Raw genomic sequence first — 21,130 nt, 5'->3', positions numbered from 1 at the left:
ATATTTTAGTTGTGGGTCCTTCTAGTTGTGGCATGTGGGATGTCACCTCAGCATGGTTTGATGAACGGTGCCATGCCCAGGATCCGAACCGACGAAACTCCTGGGCTGCCAAAGCAGAGTGTGCGAACTTAACCACTCGGCCACAGGGCCAGCCCCCAATTTTCTTCTTGAAACTCTGTTTTCCCTTGACTTCTTGTGACTCCATTAGGTTTTGGTTATCACTTTTTTATTACTGCCTGGGTTCTGGAGCCAAATTGCCCGAGTTTGAATCCCAGTTTTATCACTTAGTGGCGGTGTGACCTTGGCCAAGTTACCTAACCAATTTAGCCTTAGTATATTCATCTTTAAAAGGAGATACTATGTTAATTACTTCAGAGGGTTGTTTTGAGGAATACATATAAAATGCTTCAAAAAGTTCTAGGCACACACACAGTAAGCAATAAATTAAAATTTGCTGGTATCATTATAATTATCATCATTTTCAGCTTCCTTGTAGTCTTTTCTTCCTGGATTTAATCCTTTAAATGTTAATATTCCTTATTTTCTCTCCCAGCTCTCTTCTTTTTTTCTCTCTATCCTTGGGCTATCTCACCCAAGCAAGCTCATGGCTTCTGTTACCTACTGCTCTGACCTTTCTCCTGAGTTCCAGTCTTGTATATCCAGCTGCCTACTAACTCATGTCCAAAGTTTAACTTGTTTTCTGATTTTGTCTCACCAACAATTTGTTATTGTTGCTGTTTTCTTGTATCTCCTGTCTGAGATAATGGCGCCAGAAACCTTGCAGTCAGCCCAGATTTTTCTTACCTCTTTGATTTTGAGTCAGTCACAAAGTCCTATTGATTCTACCTCTAACCCATTCCTTTCTTTCCATTACAACTACTACCACCCTGGTTCAAGCCATATCTTCCTTGGACTATTGTGGTGGGCTTCCAACTGGTATCCCTTGCCTCTTCTGATCAATCTCCCTCAAAGCCAAAGTAAAAATTTTAAAAGCATGTTGGATCGTATCACTTTCCTGCTTAAAACAACACAGTGACTTTCTTTACCATGACATGTAATCTCCCACCACTCCTCCCAACCCCTCCATGCCAAACTATTGTGATTCCCTCTCAGGCCATATATTTGGTATTGCGTCTGACTAAAATAACTTAATTTTCCTTATCTTTCTGTTGAACTTACTCCTTAAGACTTGGCTGAAATGTCACCTCCCTCTCTCCCAGGTGGACACAAGTGATTTTGCATCCTTCGTACTTAGCTCTTTTGCATTCTTTATGAAATTGCTTTAATTACTTGTTCACATGTGTTTACCCCACCAGACCTAGGGACAGGGATCATATTAAGATTCATCACTTGCCATAGTACAGTGCTTAGACCACAGTAAGTGTTTAATGTTTCTGAATGAAGAGAGGAATCCAGAAAAAAGAATGCTTATTAGAAACCAAATTAAGTTCTAGAGCAAGGCACTCTAAACTTTCTCTCTCTCTCTCTCTCTCTCTCTCTCTCTCCCCAATAAGTTGTTGAGTGGGTAGATTAGAGAGCCTTGATTTCTTCAAGGTATTTGAAAAAGCCTTTTATGATATTCTTGATGACATGTTGATGAAATATGAACTGGATGATGATACAGTTATAGCTGGCTAAAGAGCTATATGTAAAGAGTATTGATTACTAGATATTTGTCAGCTAGGATAGAGGTGGTGTACCATAAGACTCTGCCTTTGGCCCAGTCTTGTTCAACATTTTTATTATAACTTCTGTAACTAAATAGAAAGTATGTATATAAATTTGTGTGTGATACATAGTAGTCAGGACTTTTTCAGTTGTGGTGGAAACCTGATTCAAGCTCGTTTAAGCAAACAAGGAATTTGTAGGTTTCCACAAATGGAGTGTACTAGTTTTAGGCTGGGATTCAGTGTCATCTGGATTCTGTCTTTGCTCCTCTCTCCCCATTCTACTTTCCCCTGAATTGGCTTTATTCTTAGACAAGCCTTCTTCATGTGTTAGAAGAAGTGACCACTGGCATCTCCAGATTTAATTAGTCTTTCCAGCTTAAGGGACCAGAGGAAGAAAGAATCTCTATAGCCTGTGGAGAATATATTCCATGTAGTTTGGGTAGAGCTGAGCCCACTTCTGTAGTGGAATGAAGTTAGGGGAATGGATTTCCCACAGGAAAGACAAATTCCTCTACCAGAAGAAGGAAGGGAAAGCATGATGAAAAGTCAAAACTGACTATCATGGACCACTACAGATTGATAACTCAAGCACTGAATGTCTAAATAGAGATTGACAACATCATAAGAGACTGAAAGATGGAATTAAATTAATAAGATACTGTTTTTACTATCATCATCATCATCATTATTATTGGCTAATATTTATGTCTTGGGCACTGTATGCTAAGCACTTTACATTCAGTTAACTGCTACAGTGACTGTATGAAATATAGATACCCTCGATGTTTTTATTTCACAAAAGAGGAAACTGAGACTCAGAAAGATTGCATAATATGTCTGTGGGTCACCCAGCTATTAAGTAAGAGCTGAGATTTCAGCCAGTCTGTCTTTAGGAAGATGAGTGTTTAAAGTTTAAAACAATTACCTACATTTTTGTTACATGAATAAATAAGGTGCAGAACAGTGTATACACTATCATTTGTGTAAAAAGAATAAAGGGAAGGTCCATATAAACAAGCAAATACATATGTATGCATTACGTTGATTGCTTCTGGGAAAGGAAACTGGGGATCAAGGGTAGAAGAGAGTCTTTTCAAAGTTTGAGTAGAAAAGATCTAGGGAGTTTTAATGGATGTGAAATTCAGTATGAGCTTTCAAGAGTGAGTTGGCTCTTAGAATAGCTAATACTGGCTATCATTTGAGGTTGCCAGAATACTGTAGGCACACTGCTAGGCACTTGACATATGTTAAAGAATTTAATCTTTTAAACCACCCTAGTAAAGTAAGGGTTATTTTCTCTACCCACATAGGTAGTTGGGGATGGAGTGGAGTTCAAATGCAGGGTTTATGACTACCTGTTAGAGAAAAGATTTTACCCTTGAGGAGTTAGATGATCTTTAAGTTTCTTTTACACTATCATGCTATGATTTTCTCTGTGTGTATTCTTTTAGGAACATATACATGATGTAAAATGTGATGCTGTAGTATAAACATCCTCTTTAAGAACCCAAATCAGCTTTGCTACTTAAGATGCTTTCTTTAGGTAGAAGTACCTCTAGTCAGAATTATCCATTGTTTCCTGTCAAATCCGTGAGTCTTATGAGGAAGGTATACAAAATCAGTGGGCATTCTGTGACCTTCTAGAACACAAAATCACCTAGGAGACACTTGGGCAATGAAGCCTATCTGAACAGATGGTGATTTCCTGCTTGGTTCAACAGTGCTAAGGTGTCCATAAATCAGGAGTTAATCCATACTGTACAACACCCTTCATACCACTTTGAAGTTTTTTGTTTTTTTAAGGTTTTATTTTTTTTCCCTTTTCTCCCCAAAGCCCCTGGGTACATAGTTGCATATTTTTAGTGTGGGTTCTTCTAGTTGCGGTATGTGGGATGCCACCTCAGCATGGCTTGATGAGCAGTGCCATCTCGCGCCCAGGATCTGAACCAGCGAAACCTGGGTTGCCGAATCGGAGCACATGAACTTAAGCGCTTTGCCAGGGGGCGGCCCCCGACTTTGAAGTTTTAACTCTATACCTTTAGCTTAATAGCAAAGACAAGGAAGACTTCTGTACGAAATAATGGCTCCTGGTTAATTAAAGACCCATTTTAAAATTTCTTTCAGCATGTTTAATTTTTGATCCACTAAGTTATAATTTCAGAGAAGTCTTATCCTTGGCAATTTGAAAACAAATAGGCACTAGAGAGACTGATTCCCCCTCCCCTCGCAAGGGTAAGGGTCAATTTTGTCAGTAGTTACTAATAATCATTTATTTGTCCATTTTCTAAACAATTAACTAAGCCCTTCATTCTCCCATATTTTTAAAATACCCACTTATTACTTAATTGCTAAAATTTCTTAATACCTAACTTGTAGACATCCCTTACTTATAAAATCCTTAGTCTGTGGATCTTAGGCATTCTCTCCTACTCCTCCACCCTTGCTAATAATTTTCCCTACCTTCATGTCTCTTCCTTCATCCTTCCTTCCAGACTGCCCTGCTGTGGCAGACACTCTTGTTTGCGTACTGAACAGGCAATCTTCCTCCACTTCCTTGCTACCAGAATCCCAGTTTTGTTTAGTATTCAGATGGGCATGTGCTTCTAGGAAAGCTGATCATTTCCCCAATCCCAGATCATGAAACTTGATTGATATCAAGTTTTCTACTTCATTACAGTCCATTGGTCTATCCTGCACTTAGAGTGTTTCTTTTACCCATCCATGATTTCTTAACATCATACATTAGTCATTTGGAAAATACTGGTTCACTGAATTATACAGCTTTTTCAAATACTGACACATTTCCTTAATATCAAAGAAGAATGTCCACAATTATCTGAAAAGGCTATATGTAATCTGTGTGAGGCCAGTTTTCTTAAATACTTCACCCAAAACATTTCACCAATAGACTGAATGCAAAAGCAGACATGAGAATCTAGCTGTCTTCCATTAAACCAGACATTGAAGAGATTTGCAAAATGTAAATCAATGCCACTCTTCTCTTTTTTCCTTTCTTTTGAATAATTATAGCTATTTTTACTTAAAATGACATATGTTTTTAAATGTTATTTTAGACAAGTTAATACATACTGAATTTTTTCTCTTTAAATTGTAGTATGGTGAATATCACTAGATATATTCCACATAAAAACTCTTTGGGATTCTCAATGTTTTGTTAATCTTGTATTTTGAGATAACTATAGTTGTAATAAATAATTCAGAGAGATCTCATGTACCCTTTACCTAGTTTCCCCCAGTGGTCCACCTTTCAAAGCTATGGTACAATATCACAATAGGAATATTGACATTGACGCAATCCACCTATCTTGTTCAGATTTCACCCATTTTACTTGTATTCATTTGTGTGTGTATTTAGTTTTAGGCAGTTTTATCACGTGTAGTTTTGGGTATTTACCACACAGTCACAATACAGCACAGTTCCATCACTACAAGGACCCCTTGTATTGCCCTTTCCTAACCACACCCTTCCACCTCTCACCAACCCTTACCCCTGGCCACTACTAATCTGTTCTCTGTGTCTCTAATTTTGTCATTTCAAAATTGTGAGTTGTTTTAAATAAGTTAATTTAAGTACATGTTAAAATCTTTCTGTTGTAATTTCAAATACGGTAAATAGCAACAGCTATAGCCTACGTAAATAAAAGCTCTGTAAGGTTCTCAATTCTTAAGACTGTAAAGTTTCCCTGAGACCAGAAAGTTTAAGAAAAGTGAGGAGAACCATTCCCATTTCTCTTTCCCAAGCTACTGAATAGCAGGTTGTGGTTTGTGATGTCTCGATTTAAAATTCTCATATTTTCTCACAGGACCGTCAGTCGTGATTAGATTCTTTAGTACAGTTTGATCCATCCATATTATAACTTAGAGACTTTTCTTCTGACATCTGTGATTCTGAATGATTCAAAAGAAGGCTTTAGCCTTCTGTTGTGTTCACCTTATTTGGTTTGTGGGTTATTGTTTGTTTGTTCGTTTTTGTATCCTAAGGGGTAAGGCAACGGAATAGAGATGACAAGCTCCAGCCCTGACTTTTTAGGAAATGAGTATGTGAAAGGAGATAAGAAGTGTGTTTGGAAAAGGAAGTAGTTACAGCCAAAGAATGAATTTTTCTCAAATTCTTTATTCTTGAGAAGCTAATTCTAGTGCTTTCCTTGAAACAATACAGGAAGGGGAGGGATCATAAACCTTCTGTGGACAAAAAATAGTCAATTTTCAGAGGTAGTACATAAGGTCACCTATCATCACTCATCAGCTGCAAAGCTAACAGCTTTGCTGAGGGAAAATGTGGTGAATTTCAAGCAGGCAAGAGACTGTAGAATGAGAAGACCTAGAAGAGCAGGATAGATACTTCATTCAGCAAAACCTTTGCCACTTGCATGTGGTTTGTGTTGTGCCTTTTACTTTCATTTATGAGATTTTTCTCCTTTATTAAGTTTTCAGCATAATTTATCCGTTCTCACACACTGAGAATTTAGACAGGCTTGAATATTAGGATTGTTTGATCTGTTATCGCTTCTTAACTAAAAGAGCTCTTTGGTGTCTGAGCCGGAGACTGTAGAAGGATCCTTGCAGCAGAACTCCCTATGGCTAGTATGTAGTCTTCAAATTATATGTTCGCTGCACTTGCATTTCCTGCTACACGCTGGAACAGCCGTAACTGCTGATTGGTTAAAATTGAGTGCTAAAGTAAGTCACCTGTGAATAATAGACTATGTACCTTCCAAGAACTAACTGGTTTATGTCTGGTTATGGTGCCAGCTACTGTGTCTTTCTTTTTCCTTCTTGCCTTCTGCTACAAGATGTGTTGGAAATTAATCAGAGTTACAATCAAATTCTTTTTCAAAGCAGCCTAAATGAAATCTGGAAGTTCAGCAGACCAGCAGCCTCTTTCTTCTTTTTTTTTTAAAGGGAGAGGTAGAGTCAAAGAGTACTTAGTGTTTGAAAAGGGGCCGATTTCCTCCTTCACTAGTAATTAAATGTGTTGTTTTGAGATTTACTCGTAAAATTCTATTGCATTCTGATAAGAGCTTTGTGGAAAGCAGGAATTCAGATTTCTCTCTCCATCCTCTGTTATTCCATGATTTTTACCTGCCAGCCTCTTGCAACAAGGAATCACTATATTTCAGAATAAGCAAAAATAATCCTTAATTATTAAAAAATTAAAGTAGACTTATTTCGTCTCAAAATCCCAGTCAACAGGAGGCAGTTCAAGTAACTGAGAATTTTTTTCCCTTTGTATTTTAATTTGAGTCAAATAAATAACATAATAAATTGATAAATGGGATTTAAAAAAAATACCCGCTCTTGGGACGGCCAGGTGGCGCAGTGGTTAAGTACGCTCATTCACTTCGGTGGCCCAGGGTTCGGGGGTTCAGATCCGGGGTGCGGACATGGCACCGCTTGGCAAGCCATGCTGAGCTAAGCATCCCACATATAAAGCAGAGGAAGATGAGCACAGATGTTAGCTCAGGGTTAGTCTTCCTCAGCAAAAAGAGGAGGATTGGCGGCAGATGTTAGCTTAGGGCTAATCTTCCTCAAAAAAAAAAAAAAAAAACCTACTCTTCTTTTTAATAACCCACAATAAAACTTTGTGAGCAAATCAAGTTTTATATAATACATTGGCAGGGGGTGTACTTCTGTGTTTGTCCATGAATCAGAAACTTATATTACTGTTAGTATTGCTGATGCTGAGTCACTGTAAAATCTTGAAGGACCTTTGGAATTATAGAAGAAAGAGAACATCTTGTTATTATAGTATTTAATTTATTTGTGTGACATTCTACTTTCTACATAATTGTATCCAATAATTTTGAATAAAGCTGAACCCTCATCTAACCATTATCTTCAATTATCTTTCATTTTTGGATAAAAGAGTTTTTAGAGCTACTGCAGTTGTCAGCTAGAAGAGACTAGTTTCCTTTCTGCCTTTTGACTGTGAAGGTGAAGGTATCGGACTTAACATTTGTGAAGAGGAGAGGGGAGGGTCTGTCCCAAATATTTCTTCACTGCATTTTCTACCCCAATAATTATGTTGCAGCCTTGAAATTGTTCCTCGATCAGTGCCTCTCATGTGTGGGAGGCAGCTGAAGTCAGTGTATAATTACTTCTTGCTGGGAGATTAATGGATCTGGCCTTTCTTTATTCTCTCCAGTCCTCATTTCTGTGTCACCTGCCTATCAGCACTCAGATCCCTAATAGGTGCTATTAAGACTAACATCTAAAGGTGAATTGAGAAGAAGTATCATTAAAAGATAAAGGACATGAACTGTTGGAAAACTTCAGAGATTTCCATCTTTAAATTCTCTGTAAGTCTCTTTTCAGGTTTTTGTTTTGTTTTGTTGTTTACCTCCCCATTTGGTGAGCCCCAGGAACCATGGTGGCACTTCTTACCCATTCAGAGACTGAGAATTGGGCCAGCTTTTATTGTTGTCATAGGTGCTGAGGTAGATCTTTTTATATTCCTGTTCCTTATTTTCCCTCCTGGCACCCAATCTCCTGACAATCACTGCTGTTATATCCTAGGTGTATGGGAAAGATGGCAAAATGAGTCCTTTTTTGATTTTTTTTTTTTTTTTTTTGAGGAAGATTAGCCCTGAGCTAACATGCACTGCCAATCCTCCTCTTTTCTGCTGAGGAAGACTGGCCCTGAGCTAACATCCGTACCCATCTTCCTCTACTTTTTATATGGGATGCCTACCACAGCATGGCTTGACAAGTGGTGTGTAGGTCTGCACCCAGGATCCAAACTGGTGAACGCCAGGCCGCCGAAGTGGAACGTGCACACTTAACTGCTGCGCCACCAGGCCAGCCCCCGTGATTTTTATCCTCTCCTGGAAAGTGATAAATGATGCTATGTTTGTCCCAGTGAATAGTAGAATATGAAATCCCGTAAAGCCACCTAGGTTAATATCACAGAGCTGCTTATTACACACTATGGCTTAATGTAGATTATAGGTGTGACCAAACGGTAATTAGCAGAGCTGGAACTATAATTAAACACTATTGTGCTGCTTTGTGATTTCTCCGTAGATTTCTGTTGCAAAGTAGAAGGAAATTGAATAGTTCCAAACCCTTAGGTGGATTTCTTCACTTATCACTACTCCCAAAAATCTCTTAATTAACTAAATAATTAAATAAAATCATCCTCACACAGAGATCCTAAACTCTTAATAACTCTGATCAGTAAGGGTAGTTCGATGTATATACACGTTAATCAGCTCCTCATATATTAGTTCTGATACTCTTGGTAATAAGTTCAGCTAAATTTCTTCTCTTCAGATGCTCTATAGCACAGTTTAATTTGGCAGACTGCTTGAATGCAACAGTGATGCTTTCCTACTTATATCTTAGATGTTGTTTTCTGGATCTGTCAGTACGGAATTGGAGGCTTGCCTTTATCGAGTATGTTAGTAGCTTCTCGTCTCCCTGGCCTCCCAGCAGCACTGAATAACCTAGTGGGAAATGAAACCACTTCCAGCAAAGAGCTGTCCTTGACGGCTGAGAGAGAGTATCTAGGTGACTCTCTGAGGACTTACTTTCCTCTATGCTTGAGATTGCTGCCTCAGCAATGGAACAGGTTCGCAACAGGACATGCTCAAGCAAGGCAATCAGAAAGTTCACAGGAGTGACCTAGAAGGTTTAGGCCAATCTCTGCCATTCCAGGCAAGAGGGCCTTACAGGAATTTCTCTTGCTAGTAGAAGAGAGGTATAGAAAAGGGAATAGACTCTAAGCAAAGGAAATGCATCTACTGCAAAATTGCTTCTCAGTTCTTCCCCCAAGAGAAAGAACAGAGGAATAGAAGTAAGGCCAAGAGTAAAGATGATCCATATACTCTGTCTCTAATTTCCCCTTTCTAGTAACTCTCAAGGGTAAAATCTCCAGGAAACTTTCTTTCCAAAGAGTTAAGAGCCACCTTCTTACAGCATTCCTGAAAGGGCTTAATGGTTAGAGCCAGATTCCAGCACTGCACAGGAGTATAGGAGATCCAGTTTACTTTTTCTGTGTTGTTTTTACCTTCAGATCTGTCCATGGAAATTTTAAAGGGTCTTCCAAGGATGTACTGCATCCTAAGAAGTTGCCAAATTACATATAAATGCCTGATTTTCAAGAGAGCAAAAATGCCTTTTGGCATTTACCATAATGCAGAAGATTCATTTTATAGGCTTCCACTTTAATTTCATTGTATGAAAAAGGTGGAGTTAGGGAAGGTACAGAGTGAGTGGGTATGACAAAAAGCAGATAAGGATAATGTTTTGGCAGCTTTTCAAGGACTGGAATTAATCAGAATCAGTGTTTTAGCATCTGTAGACTCTGGCAGTGATGAGCCGCAAATAGCAGTGACTTCTAAGCCAAACAGCAGAGAATGGATGCAATACCCACGTCTCAGCTTCTAGAGCAGTAATTGAGGCCAGAAAGGTGTGTGTGTGTGTGTGTGTGTGTGTGTACATGTATGTGTTAAGAGGAGGGAGGCGGATTATAGGTAGAGCAGTGGTCATGTAGTAAACTATCCAGAACTAGAGTTCTGTTGCAGAGCTGTCCAGCAGCTTGGATTATGGGTACAGTGTGTGGCTCTCTCTGAATGTAGGTCTATTAAAGGAGTACGTTCAACCTGGTCTTTTACACGGTGAAGAGGGTCCCAATCCTTGACTCTCATTTTCTAGGTCTGCTGATTGGTATCATATTTAATCTTCAGGGAAGATCAGCCAGTGTGTTTATTGAGTGCCTTTGCTTATGCAAAACACTACGTTCAATTAGGATTAGGGCATTGTAGACTCAGAGTTGGTACATTATCGACCTGATAAAAACACTAGGATTTAAAGAGTTAAGGGATTATACTCTCTTTATTACAACTTTTCTTCTAACTCTAAATGTATTGCATTCTTCTTGGAATCTAGGTAATTGCATTCTTGTGAGAAATTCTAGTTTTGGTGGTAGATTGCTGATCCTTGTGTTCGACTGTTTTTATCTGTGTGTGGGTAATCAGCTTCATCTGCAGACTGCTTGGATTCGCTTCTGGATCGTAACAGCACCTCCTGTCTCATAGATAAATTTGATGTTAGATTCGTACTCCAAAATGCCATTCTTATTATCCAATTGCTTTTATTATCTCTGAGCATTAGAAACCCCCATCAGGTTGCTCTCAGCCCTCTTATAACTTTTAAGTAGATTTCCTTCTAACTGAAGATGAATTAAAGCTCCAGTTTTCTTGAAGTGGCATTCCTAGGATCTGGATATTTTCCCGTCTCTTTATCCTCACCTGTATTATTGGGTTTTATACCTGATTAATGTATTATTTATTGAATGATAGATTGGTGGGACGTATAGTGGCAGCAGTAGAACATGTCTCAGAAGCTAGGCCTTTTCTTTCTCATCAATCTCTGTGTTTTGTTGCTGTTGAAGTCTGGCCCTGATTCTCTTTCAATAGAGATTTTTAAATGACACAAGATTGTTTTATACACTTTTAGCCAAGCACTGTTTATGAGGAAGATCGTTAATAAGAAATAGAACTCCTCCTAGCACAGGGTGCACTCATCTACACCACTAGATTTGTAGTGGTATCATGAGCTATAACTTGAAAGGAAGGACCAAAGTCTTATATTTGGAGCCCTCCACACTCTGGCAGGAAAGGGTGTAGGACTAGATTAAATACAGGGAAGATATTTCCTCTAAGTGTTCTCCCTGCAACTCAGCCACTACTTTCTCTTCCCCCACAGATGGAGTCCCCTGTCTCCACGCCAGCAGTGCTGCCACTGCACCTTTTGGTGCCAGTGGTCAGTAATGACATCTCGTCCCCCTGTGAGCAGATCATGGTTCGTACCCGATCAGTTGGGGTCAACACATGTGATGTGGCTCTTGCCACAGAGCCGGAGTGCCTGGGGCCCTGTGAACCTGGGACAAGTGTCAACCTCGAGGGCATCGTGTGGCAGGAAACAGAAGATGGTAAGTGCTATGTTTGCTTTCCCATCCCTTCTCAAACTGCTTTTGCCAACACGGGCTTATTGTTGTAAATAATACCAGATATTTATTAGGAGTCTCAAATGACCATAGTCTGATGGTGTTACCTACCCAGAGGATTACAGCAAACTTACTAATAAAATCATCCAGCTTCTAGAGATTGTCAATTTTTTAAATTAATTAACTCCCCTTCATAGATATTCAACAGTGTTGGTCCTGGTACTTAAGCAGTCATTTGATAGGTGCTGACCAGGTAATTCAGACTGTGTCTATACTCTCTATAACCCTCTCTCAGTTATAGAGAATTTGAATATAAATGAACTTCGGTGTCAGTCTTGAAGAGAAAAAGTAATAGAAAGGCAACTATGGGAGTCAAGGAAATGGAAAACAGTCGCTCTTAAATTGACTTAGTGTTGGCTCGTTGCATATGGAGCTCTTGCCTTTTTTAACACCTGGAGGTGAAGCCAGTGCCTTCCCACTGGTTGCCGCATTGCCCAGCCACACACACCACTTCATATATCTGTCACTTAGTACAGATTTTATAGGCCTACACAACAGGGAAATGTTTACATGGTGTTGTTTTCAGGCACCCACTAAGCAGTTGGCTCACTATAGGGTGCTACTGCCCAAGGCTACCATCCAGACTTCTTGTGTATTCCATTTGCCCCTGAGAACAGAATCTCTTCTGTTTTAGAAGTTCATAAACCTGAAAAAATAGAATAGTCATGCAACAGGATTTAACCAGATATTTCAAATTCCTTCATATCATCTGTGGCAATATGATTTCAGCACATACATTCTTTTTATCAAGAATCCAAGTCCTTGTCAAAGTATGGGTGGTTAGAGAGGCTGCGCCCGTCAGGTCTCTGCATCAACAACCAGACTTTAAAAGCATCCCCACCCTGAGGAGTTAAGAGGCCCAAAGGAGCACAGCTCATTATCTCTGATTATCATAAGCTGTCTTGTCAATCTGCCTCTGGAAATTCAGGCATTTCATTCTTGTCATTCTCATAAAAGTCTGTTCCTCTGAATATTTTGTTGTGATTCAGTATTTATTTAAAGTCTGCCATGCACTAAGCAATGATGTGACACAGGTTAAGAATTTTGTGTTCTTGGCTTTGTTGTCAATAGCAATGTAGTAAAGCTTCAGCTTTCAGAATAACGTTGTTGTGAGGTTTTATTGTGTGCCTGAGACAATAATGAAAAAAAGAATCGTATTGTGCTAGAAACTGAAGCAGAGACAGTGGAAAGAGAGGTTGGCCCTGGAGTTTGACTCTGGATATGTGTATACAGTATACAGTCTTGAAATCACAAGTGGCTATCTCTGATTTTTAAAATGTCATCTGCCTATAGCCAAACATTTGAACAGCCAGAGTCTCTTGGAATGACAGACATATCCAGACCACAGCTCTCTGCCACCAGGCAACCTTCAGGCCCTACTGCCTCAATATATTGAAGATAGAAGACATCAATTTCCTGCTTATTTTTTCTACCTATCTTTATGACGGTGACTTTTCTCCAAAGGCAAGATGCATTTCGTGCATGTGAACCTGATGAAAACTTTCTAAGAGAGAGAGGCTAACCCTTTCACTCTCCTGAGAACAATGGATACCTTTTTATCTGAGGATCCCTATTCTCCCTCCCTGCCAAGGGGATGCTAGCAAAATTTTTTTGTAAGTTATTTGCTCTGAAAGGCTCTCTGGTTATCACTAGCAGCCTATTACCAAGTTCCCCTGTTATACACTTTTATTGCACCCTGTACTTTATTTCATAGCACTCATCACAATTTGCAATTTTGTATATAATTGTATTTTCTATTAATGTCTCTCTTCCACTGTTTTAGAAGTTCTCTGTGCTCAGGGACTCCGTTTTGCTCATCCTTGTATCCCCATCTCTTAATACCTGGCACCTATAATGGGCCCTCAGAAATAGTTATTTGAGGGGCCAGCCCCGTGGCTGAACAGTTAAGTTCATGGGCTCCACTATGGTGGCCTGGGGTTTGCCAGTTTGTATCCTGGGTGCAGACCTACACGTGACTCATCAAGCCGTGCTGTGGTGGCATCCCACATAGAAGAACTAGAATGACTTACAGCTAGGATATAGGACTATGGTACTGGGGCTTTAGGGAGAATGAAAAAATATATATTTATTTGAATGAATGAATGCATCTATGTCATTGTCATTTCTGGATCTAAGTTAATATATATCTAATAGATACCATAATATTGTTTGAACTTAGAAATCGTGTCAAATACTTTCCAAAATTCTATACCTTCTCTGAAACTCAAAATAAATACTACTTTCACCAGGTTTGAGATCACTCTCATTTATTTAAATCTGTAAGATTTTCAGTTCTCCTACTTTTAATGCCATATTTCCTCCCACTTACAGTATTGTGTTTCAGGGCTTAGTAACTCCTTTCTCTTTCTTTCAACCCAAGGGAAAGGGAACTGTTCTGCAATTATATTCTCTACTTTTCTTTGGTTTCTGGCCATCCCAGAGGGCATTCACCTGAGCTGTTGGTTGGCAAAGGTCTGAATTGGGATAAGAGTTGGTTCACATTTCTTTTCATCTTCAGGTAGCAGAGATTTCCTACAAAGATCATTCTCTGCAGATCTATAAGATCTAGTGTACTGAGTCCTTCCTCAAGTTAATAATAAGAACTATATACAGATACTTTAAAAAAATCCTTCTAAGCTTTTTGTCTCCTACCTGACTCTCTGTACTTCTGTCTGTCTCTTTGCCCAGCAAACTACTATCTTCAAACAGAAAAACCCTTACAGTTTAGAGAGAAGCTGTGAATGCTTGGCCTCTGAGGGGAATGAGGGACCCTGAGGTCCATTTAGAACTGAGCCACCTTGCCGAGAACAAGTGTAGGGGTCATGGCCTCAATTCTTCCTGATTTCTTTGCTTACCTGTCCTGCAGTGTTGCTCCTTTCTTCCCTATCTCTCACTGTACACCTTGCCTTGGAGGCATTTTTAAGTCCCTGCAGATCCCATCTCTTTTTAGGCTGTTCATAATTCAGCCAGCACTGCAAAAATCCTCCTCGACTAAGCTCAACCTTAGAACTATTAAGAGGACCCAATTGTAACCTGGAATGTTTTCCTTGGCTTTTTTGAGACTTTTTCTTAGCACTTATGCAGAGGTCTGATTCTACCTGATACCACTTTGTGCTTCTTCACTTCAAATCAAATAACAGGTCCCAAGTCTATTCCTGGTTCACAAGATTTATCTTAACCCAGGGTCCTGGAAACAATGAATAAGAAGTCTTAAGGTAGACCATATTCTTTGGCTGAGGCAAAATTGCTTACAGGCTTCTATGGTGTTTTACAGAAAGGCAAGGCTGACTTTAGATAAGAATTCCAGGAGGTGCTATCAGTTTTCCTTTTTAGACCACAGCACTAAGTGGAAGGCCATCAGCAGTGATGTATTTTACTTTGGCAGATATGCTTTCTGGAAGAATTTGTGGTATAGTGGAAAGAACACTGGGGTGGAAATCAGGAGACTTTCCTTTGTATGTCTGCCACTTATCATTGTGACCCTGAGCAAGTTCCTTAACTTCTTTGGGCTTTAGTTACCTCATCTCTTAAGTAGAGTTGAACTAAGTGACCAGTAAGGACTAGCTTTTAAGTTATAAGAATCTATGACTGGGGCCAGCCCAGTGGCGCAGTGGTTAAGTGCACATTTTCTGCTTCAGCGGCCCAGGGTTCGCCGGTTCGGATCCTGGGTGAGGACATGGCACTGCTTGGCAAGCCATGCTGTGGTAGGCATCCCACATAGAAAGTAGAGGAAGATGGGCACGGATGTTAGCTCAGGGCCAGTCTTCCTCAGCAAAAGAGGAGGATTGGCAGCAGATGTTAGCTCAGGGCTAATCTTCCTCAAAAAAAAAAAAAGAATCTATGACTTAAACATTGGAATTAGCTGAATATGGCATCTTGAAAAGGAATGGTTTCATATACCAATCATGGGAATGAAAACTGAAAAATATTAACACCAATGATGAAATTTCATTATACACTTGTTATATGTAGATTTGTTTCATTAGAAGAATGAAACTTACTTACCTTGCTGGTCTCAAATTCAGCAAATCTCCACCTCCCATTTTTCAACTCCTGATCCTAGACCGACAAGTGGAAGAATTCACAAAACCCAGCTGTTTTTGATGCAAGTATATGCTAGCTGACGTAAACTGAGCTTGCAATACTACTAAGCGATCCCTTGATCTCCTTGTTACATTCACAGTCCCCAATGCTTACTTCATTCTCAAGATTCATTAACCCAATTCATTCTCTCTTCATGCTCTTAAACTAAGCTAAGATCAAAGCTACCCACCTAAATCCCCCAAGCTTCCCTCCTCTCTTTCTTAAAACATATTTTTATTATCCTATTTCTTTTTTCCTTCCTTATTCTGAAGATTCTTTGAGACTTTATACCATGAATTTTATCTTTTTTCTTTATCTTCATTTTTTCCTCTTCTATTTAAAGTCTTTCTCTCTGCAACACTTTCTTACAGTGAAAGTAAGAAAGTTTCCTCATCCTTGCTACCCCTTTGAACTGACCTCTCCCCTTTTCTTCACTACTTGCTATTGCTGTTTCCTATTGCTCTTTTTACCTTCCCAGTATCATATAACATCTTGCCATCAGATTTCTTCTGCCACAATTTGACTGAAACACTTCTCATACCACACGTTGAGAAGTTCTACTATTTCTTTATTCTTGAAACTGTCCTCTCCTGTCTTTGTCATACTGCACTTCCCTAAATCTCCTCATTTCTCTTTCTCACTGGTTATTTACTTTATTTTGTGTCACTCCCTCTTCCTCCTTGTATTCATTAGGTCAGAAATTCCTGATGGGTTTTAGGATGCTGAAATACTGGTCAGTTCTGTCCTGTTGTCTTCTAGCTGGGACCTGTGGCAGTTGGTGCCCCACTCCCTTTCTCCCAGACAAGCAGCCTTATCCACAGTAAATTTTTCATTTACTATATGTGCCATAATGGGGAAAATTGAGGAAACATTGAGTTAAGAATGAGATTTGGCTGCAAGCAACCTAAGATGAAGTAATAATGATTTATTCTGAGTATTATGAAGGTAGGCAGCCTAGAGCTGGTGTGATGGCTTCACAAAGTAACCAATGTTCCAGGCTCCTTAAAGTTACTTCTTTATTGCAAAATTGCTAATGTAACTCTAGCCATCATATTTGCTTTCCAGGCTTGAAAAGGAAGGTGCCTCCCACCCAGTCCATTTCCCTTTGACAAGCTTTCCCAGAAGCCATACCCTAAGACTTATGCCTACATCTCCTTGGCTACCCCTTTTGCCAGAAAGGCAAGGAAATGTAGCTTTTTAGCTGGATGCATTGCTTCCCCACACAAAATAGAGGCTCCTGCTAAGAAAGAAAGGGAAGCAATTAGAAGACTCTGCCCCTCTTCCCTGCATAGCCCTCCTACATCATAACTCCCAAAAATTACTTCAGCAGCCTTCTTTAGTAAATACAGTCTTACATATTCATGGATTCAGCTGTTTCTCTTGTATGGACAATCCCAAAACTTTTATCTCTAGACTTGACCTTTTGCCTAATTCCGTTTCATACTGCTGACTTGAACATTACCAGAAACTGATTTCTTAAGTTCAAAACATCTGAAAAATAATAAACTTGTTTCTCCTAAAATTTTGCTTCTCTTTTCTTCTTCTCTATTTCTCTTCATTAGACCTACCTTCGTCACGTACTTTACCATCCTGCCAGTTTTCTAGGCTCCAACCTCCCTAGGTATCTCTTACTCTTCATTCTTCATCCCTTTGTATAGCTTTTTAATATGAGCCTATGGGCCATACAAAAACAGGTCATGTTTTCTAATCGTTGAAAAAAATGATCAAAACTAGAATATTGTGAGATGTGAAAATTATATGAAATCCAAATTTCATTGTCCATATGTAAAGTTTTATTGGAACATAGCCATACTCATTTCACATATTTTCAGCCACTTTTGTGCTAAAGTGGCAGAGTATTGCAGCAGAGACCATATGGCCTGCAAAGTAAAAAATATTCTATCTGGTCTTTTACTGAAAAAGTTTGCAAACCCCTGGTCTCATGCATTACATCTAATACATTGAAAATCCCATCAGACAACTTTTAAAAAATTTTCCCTTTCAGTCATCATATATACTTTCAAGAACTCAAGAGAATAGTTTATTATATTTGCCCAGATACTTTACATTTCTATTGTTCTTCCTTCATTCTTGATATTCCTGGAGGCCCTCTGTTTCCCTTTTGTCTGAAGAATCTCCTTTAGTAATTCTTTTAGAGCAGGTTCATTTGACTATTAATTCTCTGAGAATGTATTTATTTTACCTTTATTCCTAAAAGATCTTTTTTCTGAATACAGAAATCTAGGTTTACATTTCTTTTCTTTCAGAACTTTAAAAATATTCCATTTCCTTTTAGTCTCTATGGTTTCTGAAAAATACACAGTCACTTAAATTCTTATTCCTCTATAAGTTATATGTCATTTTCCTCTGCTTGCCTTCAAAGTTTTTGATTACAATGTATGATGTGTCTGACATGGATTTTTTTTTGGTTTCTCCTCTTTGGGGGTGCACTTAGCTTTTTGAATCTATAAATTTGTCTTTTTTTCAAATTTTGGGAGTCTTTGGCAATTACTTTTTAAACATTTTTTCTGTGCCATCATCTTTTCTCCTCTCCTTCTAGGACTACAATGACATAAATATAAGCTCGTTCTTATTTGTTTTCACTTAGAATTCCTATGTGTCTTTTCTCCTTTGTTAGACTATAAGATGGCTAAGGCCAGGAATTGCATTTCATATATCATTTTATTTCCCCAAGGACTAGTTTAGTCTTTACACAAAAAGTAAAATAGTCAGTAAATATTTGACTAATAAAATTGACTGTGCCTTGTACCCATGTGTTTCAGGCAGGTAGGTAAAAATTGTAATTTTTAGTCATCTGTCTTGGGTTCATTTGCTATGTATTGACTAAAAATAATGAGGGGTTTTGTAATGTACTTACTTTTTTTTTTTAAAGATTGGCACCTGAAGCTAACAACTGTTGCCAATCTCCTTTTTTTTCCTTCTTCTTTTTTTCTTCTGTTTTTCCCCAAGTCCCCCCAGTACATAGTTGTATATGTATAAGTATGTATATACATATATGTATATGTATATGGTTGTGGGTCCTTCTAGTTGTGGCATGTGGGAGGCCACCTCAGCATGGCTTGATGAGCGGTGCCATGTCCACACCCAGGATCCAAACCAGCAAAACCCTGGGCCGCTGAAGCAGAGTGCGCGAACTTAACCACTCGGTCACAGGGCCAGCCCCTTTGCTTTCTTTTTTAACAGTGGCTTCCACCACCAGTCTTTTGAAATAATAAAAGTCAGAGATAGAACGTTCAGATATTTTCAAAGGAAATGATTTGAAGTTATACTCTGAGGAATTTTAGCTTTGGAGGAACCTCAGAAGCAGTCATAAGAGTGAAAGGTGTTGAGTGGGCAGGCCCCAGCCCCTGCCTCTGCTACCCCACCAGATGCATCTCAGAGCAGTTCTACTTTTGGGTGATTTATATGTTAGGCTCCTTTGTAAAACTATATTTGAAGAGGATTCTGCAGCTAAAAAAAGTTGTGATAGTCATTTATCTAGGTTCACCCTCCCACTCCATGTGAAAATCCCTCTTATAACATCTCTGAAATTAGTCTGATCTTCTTTTACGAGAATATCAGAAAGACAGAAGTTGTAGTACTATAATAAGACCATGTTTTTGAAGCTGAAGTGAGTGCACCTCCCTTGTATGCCAGAGGATATGAAAAGCTATATGATAAGCTTGGCCTATCTTCTGAAGCTAAATTCTAGCTTTATGATTTGGTGGGGAGGAGGAAGTTTTCGGTTTTTGTTTTTGTTAAAAGTTTTGTCATATACACGGACAAGCAAACTTAGAAAAGCTATCATGCCCATCTCCACATCAGGGTATATATTTTTATTCCAACAACTAGGAGTGTCTGCAACTGTTTGAGAAGAACTGTTTCAAGGAATATGAGTGACTTAAAGGCATCGTAGTACAGAACAAATATCTGAACTAGAGTCAGGAGAGTTGGATTCTAGAACAGATTGTACCTTTAGCTAGCTGTATGATCTTGGGTCTCTTAACTTCTCCTGGCCTTCAACTTCTAATTCCTGGGACTTGGGCTAGATCTGCACTGTCCAGTGGAACTTTTTATGATGGAAATATGCTGTCCAAAATGATAATCTAGTCACATGTCATATTGAGGACCTGAAATGTGGCATATGGCATTGAGGAACTAAATTTTAAATTTTATTTAAGTTGAAATTGTCACAGGTAGCTAGTAGTTTACCATAATGGACAGCATTGGGGCTATGTTATCTTTAAATTATGTATACTCTAATAAAAGTGTGCATACAATCTGAAATGGAGTAATCTGAAAAGAGTAATCGTGTGGGAGGATGAAGAGGGTGAATAAATAGCTGACATCTACAGATCCAAGCTGACTTCTGTGTACTCTGGCTCCTGTTACCTGGGAGAACATTTGGCTGTGCTTCAAACTCTGTGGTTGAGCCCTGTGCTTTGGTCTGTGGGTTGCAGTTTTCTCATTATCAGAGTAATAGGCAGTGGTTTTGCTTAGCAGGAAGTTAGTTTGCCTGTGGTAGCTCCGCTGAGAACCTGCCTCAGTGGTTCTTCCTCCTCATCTGATTGCAGATCCTGGCTGTGAGTCTTTATCCTTCTCACTAAAAGGAAAGGGCTGTCCGTTAATCTTCTTTCTTGGAAATAGTGACCTTGATAGTTACCTTTGGTTTATTCTGTGTGATTTCTGATGTAGGCAAGTATGTGTGTGAACCATGAAATATCTCATTTTAGATATTTAGACTGGAAAGTTAAGATGGTTCTCAGCTACTGGTTTGTCTCTTTTCTTGGCCATTATTAACACTCCTTCACCTTCAGGCTTGCCTCAGGCAGCACTTACCTGGAAAGAGATGGTTCACAGTGACCAAGCTTTCTCCACTGCCTAGCCAGTTGCTTACTAGCCTGACTCCTGCAGAAACAGCTCTACCAACAGCACAGTCATAAAGAGCCTAGCAGCCGTTATCTGGCACCACAAATCTTCATAGCAACAGACCACCACATGGCAACAGCAGCCACACAAAGGAAACATTAGGGAAATCAATATGTACTTACTTTCTCCCATCCCTCCCCCACCCAAAACAACAGCCAACACATTTTTCCCACCTAGCAGCTTACTCCCAGGGGATGCTTAGGGCAGTTACATGTTTATATCCCCTTGTGGATTATGTTATCTGTCTACTGTCATATATTTAAATCCTGAAGCCCTAAGGAAAAATTTCAGTTACAGACGTTTTTGAGTTTCATTTTGCAAATTGCAAAATAAACTAATCTCCAGGGGAGAGAGATGTCCTTTTGTGCCCTCTCACCCAGCTTGTTCCTCCCCACCGGGAGAGCACAGTCAGGCAGTA

The 21,130-nt window shown here is 39.2% G+C and overlaps 1 protein-coding gene and 1 long non-coding RNA gene across 5 annotated transcripts in view; one reads left to right on the top strand and one right to left on the bottom strand.

Moving 5' to 3' along the window:
* Positions 1-21,130, top strand: part of ZNF609 (zinc finger protein 609) — a 208,217-nt gene that overhangs the window by 136,578 nt on the left and 50,509 nt on the right. For all 4 annotated transcript variants that reach the window (XM_070577171.1, XM_070577170.1, XM_070577179.1 and 1 more), the window contains one exon: positions 11,400-11,625. In XM_070577171.1, the coding sequence (XP_070433272.1) occupies positions 11,400-11,625 (226 nt within the window). The remainder of the gene's footprint in view (positions 1-11,399; positions 11,626-21,130) is intronic.
* Positions 10,588-20,664, bottom strand: LOC139076180 (uncharacterized). Its single transcript, XR_011527505.1, has 3 exons — positions 20,623-20,664; positions 15,706-15,759; positions 10,588-10,718 (listed from the first exon to the last, which is right to left on the bottom strand). It is a non-coding gene; the product is annotated as an uncharacterized lncRNA (long non-coding RNA).

This window comes from Equus przewalskii, chromosome 1 (assembly GCF_037783145.1).
Source record: "Equus przewalskii isolate Varuska chromosome 1, EquPr2, whole genome shotgun sequence".
Taxonomy (NCBI): Eukaryota; Metazoa; Chordata; class Mammalia; order Perissodactyla; family Equidae; genus Equus; species Equus przewalskii.
This window is presented reverse-complemented; position numbering and strand designations above follow the sequence as displayed.